Raw genomic sequence first — 22,019 nt, forward strand, 5'->3', positions numbered from 1 at the left:
ATAATAAAACTGGTACTAAAAACAGTTTTCTGAAGTTACAGAATGCAACTCTGTAACTCCAGAGAAACCCAGAAAAACAAACAGTGCATAAAAGTAAAAACACACAAGATTTTTGTACGTGGTTTCAACAACCCTTTCAGATTGTTACTAGTCCACGGGGCCACGCCCAGAGATAAGATTCATTAGATCGGTATCAAAAATACAAAGTAATTGACTTATGCATAAATAGACTCCCTCTTATTGTATGCCGCAAGCTTGATGTATTCCACCTACTAACCGAATCTTGATAAAACTCCAAGAGCTCGAACTCCCTTCGATCACCTTGAAGAGTGCTTGAATCCTCCCGATTCAAGGCTTAAAGGCTATCTCCCGAAAGCCTATACAACCATCTCCCGAAGGTTGTGTGCTTGTATCATCCCGATGCAAGACTTCAAAAGCAATCTCCCGAAAGCTTGTAAATACCCTTCTCCCGAAGGTGCACTGATGTTCTTCTTCGTTGTAGACTTGAATACAGACTCAAGACAATACAAACAACAAATAAACAGAGTAAGAGTAGAACAACTCTTCTCTACAAAACAAAGACTCTCTTTTCTAAAGATATGAATGGAATTCAAAGATACAAGAGAGGTACCAAGAGAGGTACTAAACAAAGACACTCTTTCCTTAAGATATGAAAGCAATTCTAAGTGTATGAAAGAGATACAAAACTTAGCAGCTATAGGATGTATTTATAATGAATATACATCTCATAGACAGCTTACATTCGGTCTGAACAAGACCTCAACCCACTAGAAACTTCCCTAAAATAATTCTTCAATCAGTCCAGGAATTTCCGTTTCTGTACCTACAGAATCGTGGGCAGTAACTACAACTTTCCTTTTATAGAAAAGGAAAGTTTAGCTCCGGTTTTCTCTTCAAGAAACTTGATCTTAGAAAATGGGAAACTCAACACAAGATCAGAATAACAGCTGGTTAGCAAAGAATCAATGTGTAATCAAAACTTACCATTTTTACCTCAATTTCCATAAATAGGAAAGCTAGTCAACTTTCCTTCCAAGTTTAGATTTACACAAATAGGGAAACCATATCAATATATGCCAGCCGAAATATACAAAGAATAATAAAATATTTTTGTCAATTAAATATGCCAAAAATAGAATTAACAAATATAATACTTTTAATGTATTTAAAACTAATATTTGCAAACACTAAATTAAAACAACATACAATTAAATTCATTCTATAATTAATAGTCATTTAGATAAACTGTAAAATAAAAAACCCTTCAATGTTATAATTAAAATTCATAAACATAAGCTTAAAAACCATAAACATAAACTTAAAATTCAAACAAACACACAAAACTTAATAAAATTATAATAATGTCTTCATCTTCAACTTTGAAAACTAGTAGTAGTCAAGACCACCATTAAAGAATCTTTATTCTTCAAGAATCAAAATCCACAAAACTTAGACCCTAAAATAAAAATTTCAACTATAAGTAAACAAATATTTTAAATAAAAAAAATACTAAACAAACAAATAAATAAATGTTAAACTTACCATTTCATCATCTTCAACATCATTTAAGAATGTACTATATGAAGCCTTATTTTGTGATGTATCTAAGAAATAAATAATATTGAAATTAGTTAATTTTTTAATATTAAATAAAAATAAACAATAAGAGCAAGTTAGAATAAACATACGTAGTTTCTCATCCCATAACCAATCTTGTGTACATACTAATGCCTCCAACATGTTTGGATGAAGCCTATTACGACAAGGAGTCACATGTCTTCCACTAGTACTGAAGGCAGATTCAGAAGCAACTGTAGACACTGGGATAGCCAAAATATCTCTAGCAACTTGTTGTGATATTGGATATTTAAGACCATTTGTCTTCCACCAAGCTAAAATATCAAACTCTCCACTCCTAGGTGTTAAATTAGATCCCCCCTGAATCACTTATATTACAGTTTTATAGAAAAGTTAAAAATACAAATAAAAGGCTCGTGACTTTACTCACTCAGATACAACAAACATCAACTTGACCTAACTGAATTTCTATTTTGCAACAAAAATTCTGTTACTCATCTACTACTAAAACTGAACCTATAAAAGGGGCAGATTCTTACCAATCTCTCAGTTGAGAGAACCCAGAAGTGTGAAGACCTAGGCTCGTGTTGATTGTTTCAGTATGTACATGCAAAGAAAAGAAAGACAGAGTTAGTGAGATTCAAAGAAAAATACACAGAAAAGAGAGAAGAGAGAAAGAACTGAAATACCAGTCGATCTGTGACTTGGATTTCTCACCTGATGTAATATTCTCCATTTATAGTGCAGATCTGAGATCGTTCTTCAAGGCGAGCTCAATAGAGAACGTACCCCTGGATTTAGGGTGAACCTCTATAAACGTTGTGTCTGTTTTCTTACATCTCTTTACTATTTAATGTTTAATCTTTGATGTGTATGTGTTTGGGATAAATTTCTGGGGAAAGTAATTGGTAAGATCGATCTGGTTTGATCGAGAAGGAGACCTAGTTTCTAGGGTTCATTCGAAGAGAAGCAGGGAGAGAGAGAGAGAGTTTGGTTTCTCACTCTCGAAGGTTCTAAGGGAAATTCTGAGCTAGGGTTAGCTCAATTGTCTTGGTTTTGTTTCTGGGAGAACGACAAATCGTTTTGGTCTAAACAATTTGTCGTGTAGGTGGAAACGACTTGATTTCTTTGTCGTTTGACTAATTGTTGTTTTAATTCTTGGTCAATTTTAACCCTGTCGTTTTATAGTGACATTGAGTTGGTGTAGGGGCATTCTTGGAAATCAAGAAATTCCTACACTAGGTAAAACTGCTTCCTCCAAGTATAAGTCTAACTCAGACTTGTAAGTATCCACATTTGAAGTACTACTAACATACAAGTCAAAACCAGCTAAATCATCCACACATCCATCATTACTTTCACCAATTCTAGAAGCATTAAATAAGGGATCAAGAAGATTTTCTCCATCATTCGGTTTGTATTCTTTCACTAAATCATAGCACAACATTCTAATTCGCTCAACTTCATTTCGATATTCACCAACATAAATTTTAGGAAAGTAATACTCAATCAATGTCATCTTAAACCTTGTATCCAAAACAGTTGCTATGGCTAATATGCCATGAATGGAAGTCCAATACTGCTCAAATTTATCCATCATATTTGATGTCATTATCCTAATCTCATCATACAAAGATTTAAGACACTCCTTAAGCAACAACCAAATTTCACAAATTCTAGAGAAGAATTGATTAGTAGTAGGATATTTAGTTCCAGAAAACATCTCAGTGACTTGTAAAACAACTTCAATTTCTCACACATAACTTTTTCCAAAAGCCAATCTCGCTCACTAGGTTCTTTTTTGTAATTTTTCTCAGTATGTATTAGGCGACTGAAGACATCTTTATAAACAATGGCACTAGTAAGCATCAAATAAGTAGAATTCCACCTAGTCTTACAATCAAGCACTAACTTTTTGTTACTGGAACACGATAATCCTTTCTTAGCCTCTTCAAACTTTTCAACCCTTTTTGGAGTGCCAGTCCAAAAAAATTTCACTCTCACATATAGTTTCTATGGCACTATAAAACTATATGCATATATGTGTGAGAAAAAAGAACTACTATAACTAATATATAGTATATGTTGTATGCATATACAATACAACAATACAATTACTATTACTAATTGACTAATATATAATAATACTAAAATATTTTTAAGTTAATAAATAAAATATTTTTTTGAGATTTGATATCAATTAGACAATTACTGTAGTTTAATCATCTGTTGAGTAGATTCTTGGAGTCTTGGTGCTGCTTATTGGTGAGGTCAAAGGTGAGTGGCGTGTGAATGTGATACTGATATCAAAGCATCAATATATCATATATTGCCAATCAATACAATCAGCCTCATATATTACCAATCAATACAAATACAATCAGCCACAAAGCCCGCGAATCTTCACATTTCACCTAGGCACTTATTAGCCTATTAATATTACAATCAATCAATACATCACACACGCCAGTCATTACATTTAATGTAATTATATACATCAATTATATTATCATACCAATATTAAATTATCAATATTATAGTGTGAAAGTGAAACTTAAAAGTCTAATATATCATTAAATTTTTTTAAATTTGATATATTGAGAGGAGGAAACGGGCCAAAGTATTTCCATAACAGTTAATAATTAATTATTATATATTTTTTTGAATAATTAATTATTATATGTATTAATATATATAAACGGGGATATATCGGGGTGGATAGTACTTTCCCCGACCCGCCTCTGAATCGGGTATGTAAAAGGGCATTTTACATAAATGTATACATTTTCTTAAATAATTACAAAAAATGTGCAAAAAAACACAATTTTAAAAATGTACACATTTGAAAACATATTTACAAAAATTCATACAAATTCTTAATTAAATTATAATAGATATATTAATGAGTCAACTTACTATATTTAGATTTGTATAACTATTTTTATGACTAATTTATATAGTATTAATGAGTAAGCCTACTAATTACATAAAATTGTAAATTAATAATTACAAAACATAATAAGATACTAATAATAAACAATAAAATTTTTATTTATCATACAAATCACATCAACAACATAAATGATATATTTTTAAAATTCAAAACATTTATACTCATAATTTTTTGATTAACTATGTCCAATATCATTATTAGCTGATTTTTAAAAATCTTAATTTCCACTTATCTACAATTTATATTTTATTTTTTCTAATTAAATAATATTTGAAATTTATAAAGTTATGTTTGTTTGTTTATTTTTTAATGTAATAATTGTTTTTCAATAGATAAATTCATTCACTAACTCATTAGATTATAATCAACATATAGAAACAATAGAAAAATAATATATTTATTTTAGTATAGTATAAATATTAGATATGTCTATTTTTATGTTTACAATTATAATGAACATATCAATAATATAAAATATTTTGTATGTATATATGTGTTTATTTTATTTTCTATTAGTTAAACATACTAATTTAATAAACAAAATAATAATATTCACATAGGTTTATTATATTACTCATGTTTATTTTTTTAGTAATTTTTTATAAAATAAATAATGTATATAATTTTTTTTTATCTTTTTCTTTTGTTTTCGTTTATTGTGTCCTGCTTATTTTTTTTTTAATTAAATAATATTTGGAGTTTATAAAGTTATATTTGTTTATTTATTTTTTGATGTAAGAATTGTATTTAATTCGTTTACTTACTCATTAGAAAATAATAAATATATAGAAACAATAAAAAGAAAATATATTTATTTTAGTATAATTTAAATTGGCTATGTCTATTTTATATTTACAATTATAATAAATATACTAATAATATAAAATACTTTGTGTATATATGTTTATTTTATTTTCTATTTATTAAACCTACTAATTTAATAAACAAAATAATAATATTTACATATGTTTATTATATCACTATGTGTGTCATGTTTATTTTTAGTAATTTTAAGCATTGATTTATATTTATATACATTAATGTTTATAATTTTGATATTGTATTTTATTGAAAAAAACTTATTAAATTATAATAATTCATACTAAAATAGATAATAAATATTTTTTCTTTAATAAAAAAAATATTTAATTTGTTTATTTTTATAAAACTATTTATTATTTATTTAATTAATTTTACAGAATTCTTTGTTTTGAATTTTAATAAACATGTTTTATTATTAATAATTTTTAAAACATTAATATAAAAACATAGATAAAATATTACAAAATAATATTAAAAACATTAATTATCCTTTTCTATTTATGGTAATTAGTTTAATTATTAATGATTTATATTATTTAATGATTAAAATGTATGGTTTTATGTAATAAATTTTCAAAATGTATAAGTTTTTCAAATAATTTTTTTTGCACATTTTTTGTAATTATTTTATTTTTGTTGTACATTTATGAAAAAAAAACCTTATGTAAAATCAATTCCGTTTCCGTGGTGTTTATGTGCAACCCTACGCACAAGTTGATTTTAGGACTCACAAAATGTTTTTATTTTATTTTATTTTTTATTTTTTTTAAAAAAAATTGTTTGCTATAAACGGTAACCAGCCATTTTGAGCGCCAAAATTTTCTTTTGTGGAGCAAGCATTACTTTTGCTCCAGTTTTCTTCTTTCTTTCTCCTTCAAAGTTTGTCTCAGAACAACATTCAAAGCTCAAATGCGAGCTCGTTTTCCCCACATTGATTACTTCCCCACCATTCCCTTTCAACTCCACGAAACCCTAACCTTCCTCCAACTCCCACTTTCTCAAGTCTCTCCCTCTCCTCCCCTTACCTCCACCTTCTCCGACCTCATCTTCCTCCGATCCGATTCCATCCCCGAACTCTCCCTTCCAATCGAAAATTTACCCATCCAAACTGCTCTTTCTAAGTTCTTCTCCAATGTTATTCCTCAGAAGATCGTCACCTCTGTCGAAGAATTCGAGGATGATGTTCCGTCATCGTGTCATAAAAGTTTCAATTCCAGAAGCCACGAGACTCATTTATCGGAGGTAATGCATTAGGTCTATGCGATATTTCGGTATTAGTTCAACATGTAGTTTACGATTATTAGAAACTTCATAGGCGTTCTTCGATTGTTTGGGAAGCATTTGGTTAATAAATCAACTCCAGAACTGCAAATATGGAAATTGAGATTGTTAACTACTCGAAATCGATTAGATTTTTTTTAAAAAAATTGTTAAATGTGAACTACCGATCTTTTGTTGCGTCTATTAGTTGACGCTTTTGAAAATTTCATTTGGCAATGCTCTATATTGGCGTGCTCCAGGATATTGGGGCTATTAACGAGGAAAAGGAAGTGGAGAGTTACAGAGCTTCTCAATCTGAAGTTGTTGAGGTGGAAGTTCTTAATGTATGGAACTGGCGTTATCAGATTGTTAGTCCTTATTGTGGAGGATTAGTTAGATTATATGTTTGATTTAATTGGTTTTATTTGCAGAAGAGTAATGCAGGTACTGTTGATGTTAACGTTCCACGAAGATATGAAGTAATTGAATTTGAAACACCAGAGCTTGATGACTTCGTGGTACAATTATTCCTTCCTATACTTTAGTGTATGTAGATGCAGTTTGGTTCTCATGCACGTGAAAAATCTTTAGCTTAAGAGAACTTGCGTGATTGCTTTTCCTGCAGGAAGCATCTTCATTCGTTGAAAACAAGGGGATCCGCATTCTTTCCGAGGTTCCAGAGATTGAAGAAAGTTTGGTATACCATATAGTTGAATTCCTCTTTGATTTTTTATTTTCGGCCTGTTATGTTGTTGATACATGAGAAGTTATCCTGAGGCTTTTCAAATTTCTGGAAGAGTGTGTGTGGTATGTGTATGTGTGTGTTTTGGTAAGTTCTATGCAATTGGATGTCATTTTCATTAATTTTCTTATATTTTTTTTCTTTCTTTAATTGCTTTCTCCCTATCCCTGGTTTGACTTTTAACTAGGCTTTTGGCAAATAGTGTAACATATTAATGAAGATAATAAAGTTCAATCCTCCATTAATTTATTGCTGATTGAATTGCTAATTAAAGTTGGTTCTTATTGCAGGATATGCTCAATCCAGGACCTGCAACTTATTATCCTTATGAAGTTCACAAATCAGTTTTGACTGTCGAAGATATTGCCCTTGAGCATCCCATAGGGCAAAAAGATAATCCCCCCGAAGATTTCCAGGACCAGATTCACTTTAAAAAAGTAAATTTCCAAATTTTAGAAGTGGATGAAATAGTTCTGGAGCATATTGCAGACTTTTCTGTGAAGGAAAAGTTTCTTTCTATTATTGAAAATGCTGAACTACAACATTTACAAACAGATGGCCCGGAATTTAACAAGAAAGAGCTTTTGGGTTCTAAAGATTATGATGTATCAGGGTTTATATCAGACCATAGTCTATCACCTCACTCTTGTGGATATGAGGTGGGATCCCTGGACAATTTCCCAGAAATAAACTTGATAAGTCTTGTCGAAATTTCACAGATTAGGATGAGCTCTGGAATTCAAAGGACATCAGATTGTGATTGTTTTGTGTCAGATAAACCATTTGTTTATCAGGAATTTCAAATCCTTGATGAGGACTCGTCTCAAATTTTTGAAGAACTCTTTAACAGACAAACAGTGTATGACACAGAGACTTGTGACTGGATGTTCAATGAAGACATGAACTTCAAGAATTTCAACAAATTAATTGTTAGTCATGAGTTAGCACTTGTAGACGACACATTCAAATCAATGCCCGTACCTGTTCTTTCTGATCATGGAAAACTGAGGTCAATCTACACAGTTATTAAAAGAAAACTTGCTCAACTAAAACCGCAGCCCTTATCTGCACTAGATGGAATATACTTGGACTGGCATATTCTTGAAGAAGTTAACTATGACCCTAACACTAGTATAAACTACAAGAGAGAGTTGCATGATATGGGTTCATACAACATTGATTTTGGTTGGGATTCTTTTGGTGATACAAATGTGGTATATGATTTCATCTTCTCTGATGATGGTACATATGCATTTAATAAGGAGGAAAACGGAGAATCAAAGGAACTTCTCTCTAATGTCTCTATCCCTGTTGGAACCGAACCAAGAAAATTTTCAGGTGATAATTTCCCACAGCCGAAGAATGAAGAATGCTTGGCTAGAAAGAATGCTGAGAGGGCTTCATTATTATTCAAGTCTATGTCACATTCTAATGATCTTGATTTTCTCAGAAAAACTCAGAAAGTCACTACTGGAAAGAACAGTGAACCGACAGTTAAGACATTTGATAAAGATGCTACATCTCCCAAAGTTGCAGTGTGTAACTCAGTAGCAGATGTATCTCAAGGAGGGGAATCAATTAACTTTTCACATAGGGATGAGAATGTTAACAATCAGAAGTTCTTTCACCATCCCTCTAACCAGGAGAAACTCTTTGACTATCCATCTAATCAGGAAAAGTGTAATGTCAGATTTGAAGAGGCTGCAGATATTGTAGAAGCTTGCAGTATGCCTTCACTGGCTCCTTCTATGTCCTTTCCAGAAGAGTCTAATCACAGGAGCCCTCAAGAAAGCAGGTCATCTCTTCCCAAAACAGTGATACTTGTTAACACACAAAATCTTGATAAGGAAATGATAGTATCCAGAAGAAGTACCTATCAAAAAATCCTCGCAATAGAGAAACATGGTGCACAAGTTGTAGAACGTGATTCGGATTTACCCGTTGATGTTGTGATAAATTCTGCAATTTGTTTAGTTTGGTATGATTGCAGAAACATTGGAAAGAAAACAACTGCTGTGGATGAAGCTTCTTCAAGCTTACCCTTGTGCATTGAGAATATTGCAACAAATGTTTTGACCTCGCTGAGTTTCACTTTCAGTGGCTGTATTCTGGTAAATAACACTTGTTTTCCTCGTATGAATTATATGAATTATAATTACTGTCACTATTGCTGCTATAAAAACAGAATGTAACATCAGCATTGGGTTGCAGTGAAAATGCTCATTCTTGTCTCAGGATGGTCACAGTAAAGGGACTACTAAAGGAACCCCCAGATCATAAGTTCATTGAATTTTAGAAAACAACAACTTACTGTTCGCATAGAAACTTCACTGCCTAGTGACCCAATACCAAGTAGCTCAATACTCTGCTTCATGAAGCTTTTATCCAGTACTAACCATAAGAAAAATATCAGTCATCTTGTTTTTTCTGTTAGGTTCTTAAATTCACAAACAAAAAAGAAGGTACGTCGTACGTGTCATTGATGTGATGCCCTAGCCCAAGAATAACAAAAAATTGATAGTGATGATACTATGCTTTGAGCTGATACGTAGAAAGCTTTTATTTGTCTTTTGTCTCATTTACACCGAAGGACGTGATAGGCCCCCAATTCGATACACATTTTTTTTTTGAAAGAATCCGATACACATGATAGGAGCAAGAATTAGGAGGGAGGGGGAATAGATGTATGGCAGGTTTTAACTATGTGGTAGTCAATTTGTTTGTTTAATATCTATTTTGATATCTGTTTTGTTTGGAAATTTTAGGGAATAAATATGATGATAGTGTAGCGTTAGGTTATGCTTATTCTTATCTCATTCGAATTTCCTGGAATATCAATAACTGTCTCTATTTTTCTGTTTTCATTATTTATCCTACTGATGCTTATAAGAACTTAAGGCATTGTATTGGTTGACAAGATAGAAAGGTCTTAATAAGATTAACAACAGACTCTCTTGCGGTGGCTTTATAGTAAATAATTGTTGCTGTCCATATTTAATGGGTTAACGATGTACTAATTGAATAATAAGGCCTCTATACTTGCAAGTTGCAACTTTATTTTGACATGTAAGAGACAAAAAATATTGGGACATCTTTAATCCTTTGGTGGAACGTATATCGTTGAACCAGTTTGAGTAGCTTGTGCAAATCATTGTATCCCCCTTTGAACATTTTATGACCCATTTGTTTCCTTTGCCAGGTCTTTGAGGGAGAAAACAGTTTCCTTTCTACTGTAATGGAATCCTCAGATGGACTTTATGCTGCAGCAGCAAGCCTTGGAATTGACGTGCAGCTCTTTTGTTCCTATTCATCTGAGTTGACTGATGAAATTATAATGAGCTGCATTGGATATGCCACTGGAGGTGTATATCCAAGAATGACTGAATCAGAAACACTTGCAGAGTCATTTCTTACAAAATTTCCTTCAGTCAATCCTTTGACTGCTCATGCAATTTTATCTTCGGGAGGCATGCTTATTGAGTTCCTGGAATGGTCAAACGAACGCAGGATTCACGCCCTCCAGAAATTTAATGTTCCTGTTGAAAGTATCAATTTGTTAGGTGCTTTATTGAAATATGGTGAGCGAGAGGATTCGAGATCAATAATGACAGACTATTCTTCTTCAGTCTCTTCTGGTATGGACTCTGAAAAATCTTCTAAAAGAAAAAGATGGAGCTACGACGATAGCCTTGACAACATTGACATCCGAATAGATGAATTGCACAATGATTCAGAAAAGCAATTTTCCAAAGAGACTATTAATACTTCTTCAGGGAAAAAACCATTCGAGCCATTCATGTCAAAAGATCATGACACATTTCGTCAGTTGAAAAACACAATACCATATGAGAGCAATTTGTTCCATCAAGAACAGGGATTTGATGAAGCTATGATGATGAATCATTTTGTTGTTCCAGAGCCATATGATTTTCAGATGCCTAAAGAATCTCAAAAGTTTAAGGAGACTAGGTTGTCAGGTCAACTACAGGGAACAAACGTGGATTTGCTGAAAAACTTTGATCTGCATGATATCAGCAGTTCTGATATTCTTTTTGCGGACCAAAAAGGTGAAGTCATTGACCTGACCGCAAGTCCTGCCCCAGGCAAAGAGTTTTCCTCTGTTGCCAACTCCTCATCGTTTTTTATGCCTGAAATGGAAAAGGATGGCATGAGAAAGTCCAGAACTGCTAGAAGATTATCCTTTGACAAAGACAATCAGCCTAAATTTCCAACTAGTGCAGAAATGTGCTCAGGTTCAAATATTTGGAATTTTGTAAAAGACCAGAAGAAGAATTTACATGTTGGAGCCAGCAATTCCTCAGATATAGATCTTGAAAATAATGCTACACCTTTAGACAAACGTAGCAAGCTATTAAAGGATCGTCTCAAACACAGGTCTGCTGAAAAATCCCAAGGGTTACAATGCCAAGGGAGGAACTCGTCACTTCATGGAGACACTCCACTCTCACATGCGCTCCATTTGGCCAGTCCGCAACAAAAGTCTCCATGGACAATGGAGTTTCTTAACAAAATAAAGGAAAAGAGTAGATTTCGTCATCAGTCCCTTCCTTGTGAGACTGCTCCTTGTTTTGGGTGTTCGGGGGATGTATCAAAGGTTACCAAGCGAAGAAGCCCCTCAATTCTTGAATTTTTCAAGTACCAAGGAGGCAACACTATGAGGAAGATACCGGAACAAAAGAAACATAAGAGATCTACACAGTCAAGTTCATCAAAAGATGAAAAACCTTCTGCCTCTATTCTTCCAACATGGACACCTCTAGATAAAAGAGCACGGCAGGTTGTCTAGATTTCTAATCATGGTTTTGTTTTAGTGCTCAATTAACTGAAAACACTATAATTTCATTGGTGTTCTAACATGACTTTGTATGCTAAATGCAGACACTATCTTTTGCAAATGACGGTAAAGGCCAAACTAAGCTCGTCTGGAATGATGAAATCCACAATCCGAGGAAAAAGTTTCTCCATCAAATATGAAATGTCAATAAACTTTGCTAGAAGCTCATGGATCTGCCATTATTTGGCTTAAAGTGGAGGTTGGTCTGTAACAGATCACATGTATCTTGAGCTTTTACTAGTAGTAAGCTTCAGAGTGTGCTTTTATCCTGTAATTCTTGCCCTGCTTCCAGTTTAATATATGGCATAAAAATGTTGGCAAAATTTTGGAACCCTGTGGCTTCTAATTACCAAAAGCGCATTAATGTCTTGCACTATGCTATATTATATATATAAACCCATATGCAAAAAATACTCATATAATAATAATAATAATAATAATTAACTTAATACAACATCTGTGACCAAAACAATTGACTGAATCTTGTATCTGTTGCTTGAGTGTCTTAGAATAAATGGTTATCACTTATAATTGTATGTCTAAAATGAACTACAAAGACGGGAAAAATACTCATACATATATTTCTTTTCTTGTCACCTGGACCTGAGATTCAGTGTAATATAGCCACACACCTTGATCATACTTTGCTTTAGTACAACCTGTTTCCCGCCTCAAAAATCAACACTGAGAAAATTATAATACACTAATTCTTTTTGCCATTCTTGAGGTTTCGCACGGTCATCACAAGCTGCTGCCTCTCACCTTCTACCTCTGCAAATCGTAGACTTAACTCTGAGTATCTTCCTTCCATTTCTTTTAGTTCATTCTCCATGGATTTACTCTTATCCTTGAGTGATGCAACTTCAGTTAGTAATTCTGAAATGTTATGTTCACTGGCACGGGAAGAACTAGTTTTTGACTCTTTCTCAGCTTCCTGCCTTGCCAAAGCAAGTTTTGCCTCCAAGTTTTCCTTTTCTTTATTCAATTTCTTTACCAGCATCTCTTTTTCAAAAACTGATTTCTTCATTCGCTCGGTTTCATTTTTCAATCTTACTCTTTCTTCTTTTTCTTCTGCAAGATTGGCTTTCTCCTTATTGAGCCTTTCTATTTCTGCTCTGAGCTTCTGAATTTCTCTCAAGAAAGCTTCATGCTTTTCTTCCTTGAGATTTTGAGCACATTCAAGTTGCTGGGACTTATTGTTTAGCTCCAACGACATCTTCCCTATCTGCTTTTCTTTCAGATCAATTTCATTAACAAGTTCTTCCACTCTCACTTTGTCCTGGTCTCTAATCATCACAAGTTCTTCTGCGACTTTCTGAAGCTTTTCTTCTAGAATTATGTTGTTCTGGCGTAGTTCATTAGCTTCTGTCTGTGCTTTGGCAGCTTGACTTCTGAATTCCTCCTGAAGATGCTCAGCTTTATTAGAACCTTTCAACCTTATATTCCTTAAGGCCTCCTCTGCTTGGTTGGCTTTCTGTTCTTGCTCAACTTTAGCACGTTTAATCGAATCCAGCTCATTTTCAAATCTATTGGCTTGTTTCTCCAGTTCCTTCTCCAAAGCTTTAACCTGCATTTCAAGTTCATTGAGGGAGACCAAAGCATCTGCAAATTCTCGAGCTTGTTTCTTAATTGTTTCTTCTAATCTCTCTACCTGAGATTCATGCTCTTCAGTAGTTGCTATATAATATGCGCATTCATTTTCTAATTTTGTCTGTTCTTCTTGGCTTCGCTTTAACTTCAAAGACATGTCATAGTTATCCTGTTTCAAAAGGTCATTGTTCAACATGAGCTGGTTTATACGCCTGTTCTGTTTTTCCCTTTCCTCCTTGTAAATGTCTATTTCATCACATAGATCTCCAATTTTAGCCTCTAATAGGTCCACTTCTGCATCATTGTGTTTCTTAGCAATCGATTCCGATGATTGTTGGTCAACCTGTGTGGAGGCATTTTTAGCAGCTTCTATTTTGCTTGAAAGATCCAATATTTCCCTACTTTTTTGATCCAGTGTATCTTCAAGATCCCTCACAACCAGTATCAATTCAGAGTTTGAGTCTTGGGTCTTCTGCAGTTGCAACTGAAGATCATTACTTAATTCCTTTTCATGATTAAGCTCCTCTCTAATTGCTTCTAACTGAACTTTCGAATCCTTAATCGCAGCCTGTAATCTTTTTGGAGCCTCCGCCTCATCAGTACTTTGCAATGACTTGAAATGTTCACACTCTGATTTGAGTGCATCTCTCTCCTCTCTGAGAATAACAATGTGTCTTGATAAATTCTGACCTTGTTTGATCTCCTTCTCAACATGTCTCCGAAGAGACTGTATTTCAAGTTCTGAAAGTTCCGCTTGTCTCATCAACATGGTATTTTCATTTTTGAGTTTTTCAGTGGAATCATCTGAAGCTTCTTTCAACCGCACACTTGGTTGGTTGTCTTCCAAACTGCTCGGTGATTCAAGTAAGCTGTCATCTGAAGCTGAATCTGCTGACCAGTTCATGTTAGATCTATTCAGACTTCTCTTATTTGTCTCAGAACCATTAACCCTTCCATTCTGTGGGGCAGAATTTGTTACGAAGGGTGAGAGAAAGCTCGCAGCATCCCGCTCTGCGGGAGTCATGTTGTTGTAGTTTTCATCCTGAAAAACCATAACCAAGAACACATTCACTTAAGGTTCATCATAAAAGAGCTGTTTTTTTCTTAGAGATTTTGAGTTTCTGATATCAAAGTACTGTTTGGGGAAAGAAATACAAAAGCTTTAATATATCTTACTTCAGTATAATTTAGATTGTTTCCATCTGTATCCCAGTTGCTCCCATGACTCTCCACACTTCCATTCTTTACAAGTTGAGGGGCTCCATTTTCATCTCTGAGATTAAAAACTACATTTTCAGTAACTAGCAGCAGAAAAAAGGGGAAGAAAATTCAATAAAAAGAGTAGTGATGCACAAATAGTAACTGATTGTTACTGATCTTTAATTACCTTTCATCATCTCCAAGCATCCTTTGAATCAGAACCTGATAATTTTAGTTGAATGTGAGGAATAATGAAACATGTTTTACAATTAAATGACATTTAAATAAAAGAACATTGGAAGAAATTGGTTAGTGAGAACAATACTAAAATAGCTAAATCATGTGAGCATGTACAGGACAGAAAGAGTACTAACATGTAAAATTGCACCAGAATTTGCAAATTTGAGAGGCATTGAGACAGTCAATGGTTCAGTCTCAGTTGCAAAATCAGAGAAATCAATGGAAGCTTCTCCTAGATAACCAGATTTTGATGTTCCCTACAAAAACCCATCAGAATTAGATGCCTCAAAAGAAAAGAAAAAGCTCACACAAGAAAAAGAAAAAGAAAAGATTTTGAAAGAGAGAAAGGCATGGTTGGAAGGTTTCGTACAGTTGAAACAATAAAATGGTAAAGTTTCTCAATGATTTTTCCTGTTTTGCTATCCATTGTAAGTTTGACTGGTTCAAACACAGGATTTTCCCATGTACAAGTTCCATCCTTAACTGCAACTTTTTCTAATTTCACCGATGGTTTTCCAGCATCCTCCGGCACCAAAGTTATCATCACTGAAGATTTTTTCAATTTGGGCACCTGCAAAAGTCAGAAGAAAAAACCAGATATGAATAATACCATAACCCAACGGCATTTCCAACCAAAATTTTGTCAAGAACTCGAGAAAAAATCATAAAAATTTAAACTTGCATAGCAATTCAAAATTAGAAAGGAAGAAAAAAAAAAACCCCCACTTTTTCATTTTTGCAGAATATAATTTACCTGAGAAACATGAAACTGTAATTTGAATATGGCTTTGATCTTGTTTTTCTTGCTCCATGACTTAAACATGGTTTCCTTCTATCTATCTTGAAATTGCTTGATATCCCAGAAAATCTTTATTCCCAAAACTCAATCACTGCTCTGGTACTTGGGCCAACAATGCTGCATCTTAGGACACTTTTCATATACAAATTGTTGAGTAGTTACATAAGAACCAAACTAGACGTACCTCTCTCTCTCTCTCTCTCTCTCTCTAACCTCGTTGAAGAAAAGAATATTTATGAAAGCAGCACAAAGTAAAGAACTATAATTTATATTTTATTTATTTTTCCCTTGAAGCTGAAATATAGTAGATACTCAAAGAAAATTTGGAGCTTGTAGTTGCAAGTAGAGAGAAACTTTTGAAAGATATGGTGTAGAAAAAAAAATAAAAAATATATAATAAAAATAAAAAAAGACAACTACGGAAGTTCAGCTTTAGTAGTTTAATCAAACCAGACGTGTATTAATGTCAACAAGTATCAGTGAGTAAGATTACTGTTTTTTAATAAAAGGAAAATTAAAAAAAGACATTAACTCTTTACTTTTTTTTTCCTTTCATCAAGGCACTAGAGACGGAATATTAAATTCCATAAACAACCCTGGACTTTCAATGATAGATCTACCATATCGATCATCATCACATTTTATAAAGATTAACTTCAGTTTTTTTATTCAAGAGGGCTAGAGCATTTAATGATGTCTGGTTCAGATTTAAGATGGGCCTTCTTTTATTACTATTATTATTATTATTATGGGAACTTTTGTTTAGTTGGATGATCACAATCATAATAATGAAAATATGATTTGAGTGGAAAAATAAATAAATAAATGAAACCCCGATTTGATTGGGCAAAAAATGAAGACTTAAGTCACTTAAACAAAGGGTTTGAGTCACAATTATATAAAGAAAATAAGAGAAATGCTAAAAGTAACGATTGTGCCTAATAAACACTCACGTTAGATAATGTATAAGTGTCTTTTTATTATTTTAGATTAGAGAAAAAGAAAAAATGAACCAAAAAAGTACTACATCAATTGCTCTTACTATAAATAAAAAATGCAATAGTGCTTCTCTATTTCTACGCGTAGAGAATTCTTTAAAGCCATTTCTAACAGGCTTTTATAACACTAAATATAATGTGATTTTACAATATAAATATTCCAATAGAATACTTAATTAAAGCTATAAATATATTTATTTACCTTATTTCACTAAATTTAGTGGGCATGGTAGATTATACTATTTTTTTTTTAATTTTTTAATAATTAAATAATACTTAAAAAAACTATTAGATTTAATAAATATTTAGTATTAAAATATTCTTATTATATTAATAAAATAATAGAATAATAAAGAATATAAGATTTAATATAATTTTTAGTATTATAATTGGAATTGAAAAAAAAAAAAATTAGTATTAAAATAGTAATTTTTTTTGTGTTAATTTTACCATTGCAGAGGCCCTAAATATATTTTAATGTTATATATAATATTTTACTCTTTTAAAATAATTTAACAATATATAAATAATATTTTGTTTATATTTTAATAATATAATAATATATATTGAAAAGTATATTATTTAAATAATATGTAGATAGAAAATAGGAAAACTGATGTATGATTTAATGTAAAAGTTTGAGTAAAATAGAAAAAGTTAGATTTTGGTGTTGTATTTAAATAATAGAGTCGCTATTAGGTGATATTTGGTTCACCGTAATGGTAATCATAATAGTAATGAATAAGTCCATTACATTGTTTGTTTTTTCCTCTTAACTTTTGTAATCCATTACAATGTAATGGTTATTACATTGAGTATTGTAATAATGATTACATACCAAAACCAATGTAATCACCATTACAATTATACTCTATTACAAAGAAAAAAAAATAATACTTTAATAAAAATATAGTAAAAATGTCAAAAGTGTATATTACCTTTTTTTTTTTTGAATATTTTATAATTTTAAAATAAAAGTAATAGAGTTATTTTGGTCCATATAAATTTTATTCCATTACATTCTCATACTAAATAAAATATAATAATTTTGATTACAATGTGTATTCCAACTACAAACCAAACATTGCAAACAATTCCTATTACTATTCTTATTCCATTACATTACACCAAACCAAACACCACCTAAATATAATAACTTTTATAGAATATCGTTAATTAATCGCAAAACGCTACCTCTAGGTGGTGCCTTATAGCAATGCCCAAAGAATAAATAAAATTTATCCTCCAAACTATGATCCTTTAGAGTTTTGTTCTCTTCTTTAAAAACTTTTCCATTGTAAAAATTCTCTTTAAACTAAATATTTCCCTACAGTTACATTTTGCTTATTTCTTTAGATAATTATTAATATAGTACTAACTTGATATTAAAAATTCTAATAAAAAACTTTTTTTTTTTTTGAAAGTGAGGTGCAAAGCACCAATTCATTAAAACCAACGGAAAAATAAAGACATTGTCACAGGACATAACAAATACACCAGAAACAAGTTCTAAACAGAACAACTTCTAAAGAAAGTAAACGAAAAAACTACTGGAAAAAAAAAAAAACAAAGCGTAGCGCGCTACAAAAAAGCGCCAAAGGAAAACAGTCTAATTGATGAAGTATAAGAATATGTATATGCATTCTAAGAATTAATATTTGTAAATTTAACGTTAATAAATTAAATTTTGAGTAATTTAAAATTGTTAAATAAATATTTACATTGCAACTATACAAGTAAGTCACATAAGTAAATTGTTTAAAAAAAATAAGCAAAATGTAATTATAAAAGGATATTTGTAACAGAAAAAATATATATATATAAACCTTTACGAGTTATAGTATATAGATTTATTATTAGATAGAAAATATGGGACCTATTTCTTCAAATAATAGGGACCAAACTACTTTATCATCTAAACAATATATAATTTTTGGCCTAAGATACACTACACAGCCTGATAATAATGTAACATTCCAGCATTGCAAAATGCATAAAGAAATTAGTTAAATCCATTGTCTATGCATATATTTATATGTTTGGGTGCCTGATTCGTTGTCACACACCAACGCAATTTGCCTTTTAAAATAATTGAGGAGACACATGGGAGCATGTTCTTTGTTTTTTGTAGTGACCATTATAAATTTCTAAACCTTGTTGGACATAGAAAAGTTGTGGGGCTTTTTCTGGGACCAAATACACATATTGATTGGTTTGAGAAAAGCAAAATAGAAAAAAGAAAAAAAGCTAGACATGATCATAAAGTTTGTTTAATTTATAAATTTTTCATAAATAATGAGGATACGCCATCTGATTGATAGATATATTCAAATTTTATCTATATGTTTAATTTGGTCAGATGACATGTAGAAAATAAAATTGTTAAATTAACTAAACAAAACATCAGTGATTATTTCTGTTCTAAATTTAAGGAGGTCTTCACTCACTTTGTCAAACCCTCCTCCAGAGTCCAAAGGATGAGGATTTATTTGATCTGATAAGTTTAAGTGTCATATTAGGGGAGAATGAAGCTTTAATTGGTGTTTCTAAATGAAGGATATAGTGGTAATTGTATGGTCTATGATGTAGCTCGAGGGTGTGATGGTATGCTAGGGAGCTTTTTCCAAGGTTCATCGTGGGATATTGTGAGTAGAGATGTGGATATAGTTTGAGAGTTTTTTCATACGGGAGAATTCAGGAAGAGTTTTGACCAAACTTTTATTTTGCTTAGCAATTTGATGATTTTTGTGTTAGACTATAATATATAATATAGTATATGAAATATAGTATATATAAACGATATGTAATGCGGAAAAACTATAAACATATCGATAATATATGCAATGAAAGATCGATATACCTCCAGCCATTGATCTGTGAGCTTCAATCCCTACGATAGCTTCGGTATTAGAGTTCGGCCTTCCTCGCTCTCTCAACTCTCTTTAGATGGAATTTGCTGAATAAACAGAATGAGTGAGTAATTCGGAGACCGAGACCCTATATTTATAGGTGAGATACTCCATCAGTATCTGCGCCACATTAATTGTTAGAATATTTTGACAATTAATTCAAGAAATCAAATCGGGTAATGAATATAGAAATCTGACCATATATAAAATATTACATAATTGATTTTGTCCAGATTCAATGAATGTAAAATATTCATTTATCAAAAAATCAATTATTTATTTTATTTCCTTATATAGAAATTTATTTCCATAAATAAAAAATTTATTTCCTTAAATAAAATATTCTTATATTCTCCCACTTGGTCATCATTTAAACTAAAACATTCAAACCCAACGTTCCTCATTATATAATAAACATACGAATCATAGCGACATGTCCTCATTATGAGTCGAGTATTATCTTCCATGTATTACAATACATTTACTGTAACGTCCTCGCTTCAAGCCCCCATTAGGTCCTCACACCCACGGAATAATAGCTCTTATACACGAGCACGTCACTCTGGCTGCTTCATGGACTGACGACTGACCCTACAGAACTACACGAGTGTTTCCAGCGTGCTTTGTCCTCACTCACACGCTTCTTGGGGAAACTTCCAAGGAGGTCACCCATCCTGAAATTGCTCCAGGCCAAGCACGCTTAACTGTGGAGTTCTTTCGAGATGGGCTACCGAAAAACAAGATGCACCTTGTTGATATAGGTAGTACCAATCAATCCATTTAAGCTCTCTTCAACTGTGTAGTCCCATACCTACACAGTCTCAAAATCATCCCACTAGACCTTCCCCAGGCGATGTGGGATTGCACAGCTTACCCGGTATTTCCCCTTACGGATCACGGGACTACTGACTGTCACATTTACTATATAACAATGTACTTTATGTGGCAATGTACTTAAGTGAATAAACCCTAAACCTTATGTTTATTCAGATCCTCTGAAATTTTCTCAAATGTAAAATTAAGATGCGCATAAATATGAGAAAAATCAAAATAAGAGTTTCATTAATAATAACTTTATTTGTACAAATTACATAAGGGAACCAAGTCCCATGTTCTCTACATGATCCTTGAATTTATGAAGTGGCAAGTCTTTTGTCATAGGATCGGCAATCATCAATTCAGTGCTAATGTGTTGAATGGCCATTTTATTTTCTTTAACACGTTCTCTAATAGCTAAGTACTTAATGTCGATGTGCTTGCTTCGACTTCCACTTTTGTTGTTCTTAGCCATGAAAACAGTAGCTGAATTGTCACAAAACATCTTTAGTGGCCTTGCAATGGAATAGACCACTCTTAGGCCTGAAATGAAACTCTTTAGCCATACACTATGTGATGTAGCCTCAAAACAAGAAACGAACTCACCCTCCATAGTAGAAGTAGCAGTCAAAGTTTGTTTGTTACTCCTTCAGGACACAGTTCCACCAGCAAACATAAACACGTAACCAGATGTAGATTTACGTGAATTAGTACAACTAGCGAAATCTGGGTCTGAGTAGCCAACTACTTCTAGATTATCAGTTCGTTTGAACATCAGTTTGTAATCCTTAGTAGCCTGAAGATACCTCATTACTTTCTTTGCAGCTTTCCAGTGGTCTATCCCCGGGTTACTCTGAAATCTTCCTAACATTCCGACAGAATAAGCAATATCGGGTCTTGTGCACAGCTGAGCATACATTAGGCTTTCGAGAGCAGAAGCATAAGGAATGTTCTTCATTTCTTCTCTTTCAAAATCATTATTTGGACACTGCTCAAATTTAATTTATCACCCTTCACAATTGGAGCAACGCTCGGTGAACAATCTTTCATATGAAATCTTCCTAAAACTCTGTTGATGTAGGCTTCTTGAGATAAACCTAAGATACCTCGGTATCTATCTCTATGAATCTTAATGCCTATGACATAGGATGCTTCACCCATGTCTTTCATCTCAAAGTTCTTTGAAAGAAATTGTTTCACTTCACGTAGCAACCCTTTATCATTGGATGTAAGAAG

General features: G+C 32.3%; 2 protein-coding genes across 4 annotated transcripts; one reads left to right on the forward strand and one right to left on the reverse strand.

The window, feature by feature from the left end:
• The first annotated feature begins 6,081 nt into the window (after positions 1–6,081).
• Positions 6,082–12,927, forward strand: LOC115716682 (protein SHORTAGE IN CHIASMATA 1). 3 transcript variants are annotated; one of them, XM_030645534.2, is made up of 7 exons: positions 6,082–6,616; positions 6,895–6,978; positions 7,066–7,152; positions 7,260–7,331; positions 7,667–9,487; positions 10,576–12,174; positions 12,276–12,927. In XM_030645534.2, exons 1-7 carry the CDS (start codon positions 6,284–6,286, stop codon positions 12,369–12,371), a joined length of 4,092 nt encoding a protein of 1,363 aa, XP_030501394.2. In that variant the 5' UTR covers positions 6,082–6,283; the 3' UTR covers positions 12,372–12,927. The 3 variants fall into 3 exon arrangements, with proteins under 3 accessions (XP_030501394.2, XP_060971412.1, XP_060971413.1); XM_061115429.1 differs by having other exon boundaries at positions 6,895–6,963; XM_061115430.1 differs by lacking the exon at positions 6,895–6,978.
• On the reverse strand, positions 12,654–16,771 carry LOC115716683 (uncharacterized). Its single transcript, XM_061115431.1, has 6 exons — positions 16,016–16,771; positions 15,632–15,832; positions 15,396–15,518; positions 15,209–15,243; positions 14,998–15,094; positions 12,654–14,863 (listed from the first exon to the last, which is right to left on the reverse strand). Exons 1-6 carry the CDS (start codon positions 16,082–16,084, stop codon positions 12,935–12,937), a joined length of 2,454 nt encoding a protein of 817 aa, XP_060971414.1. The 5' UTR covers positions 16,085–16,771; the 3' UTR covers positions 12,654–12,934.
• Between the last annotated feature and the right edge of the window lie 5,248 nt (positions 16,772–22,019).

Source organism: Cannabis sativa, chromosome 5 (assembly GCF_029168945.1).
Source record: "Cannabis sativa cultivar Pink pepper isolate KNU-18-1 chromosome 5, ASM2916894v1, whole genome shotgun sequence".
NCBI classification, from domain to species: Eukaryota; Viridiplantae; Streptophyta; class Magnoliopsida; order Rosales; family Cannabaceae; genus Cannabis; species Cannabis sativa.

What these genes read in the sequence shown, in the direction of transcription:
- LOC115716682 (XM_030645534.2), top strand. Translation starts at nt 6,284, where the DNA reads ATGCGAGCTCGTTTTCCCCACATTGATTACTTCCCCACCATTCCCTTT. An exon ending in ACGAGACTCATTTATCGGAG is followed by an intron (nt 6,617 to 6,894) that starts GTAATGCATTAG and finishes GGCGTGCTCCAG; the next exon opens with GATATTGGGGCTATTAACGA. An exon ending in CTTTCAGTGGCTGTATTCTG is followed by an intron (nt 9,488 to 10,575) that starts GTAAATAACACT and finishes TTCCTTTGCCAG; the next exon opens with GTCTTTGAGGGAGAAAACAG.
- LOC115716683 (XM_061115431.1), bottom strand. Translation starts at nt 16,084, where the DNA reads ATGTTTAAGTCATGGAGCAAGAAAAACAAGATCAAAGCCATATTCAAA. An exon ending in TACAGTTTCATGTTTCTCAG is followed by an intron (nt 15,833 to 16,015) that starts GTAAATTATATT and finishes TGACTTTTGCAG; the next exon opens with GTGCCCAAATTGAAAAAATC. An exon ending in ACAATCTAAATTATACTGAA is followed by an intron (nt 14,864 to 14,997) that starts GTAAGATATATT and finishes ATGGTTTTTCAG; the next exon opens with GATGAAAACTACAACAACAT.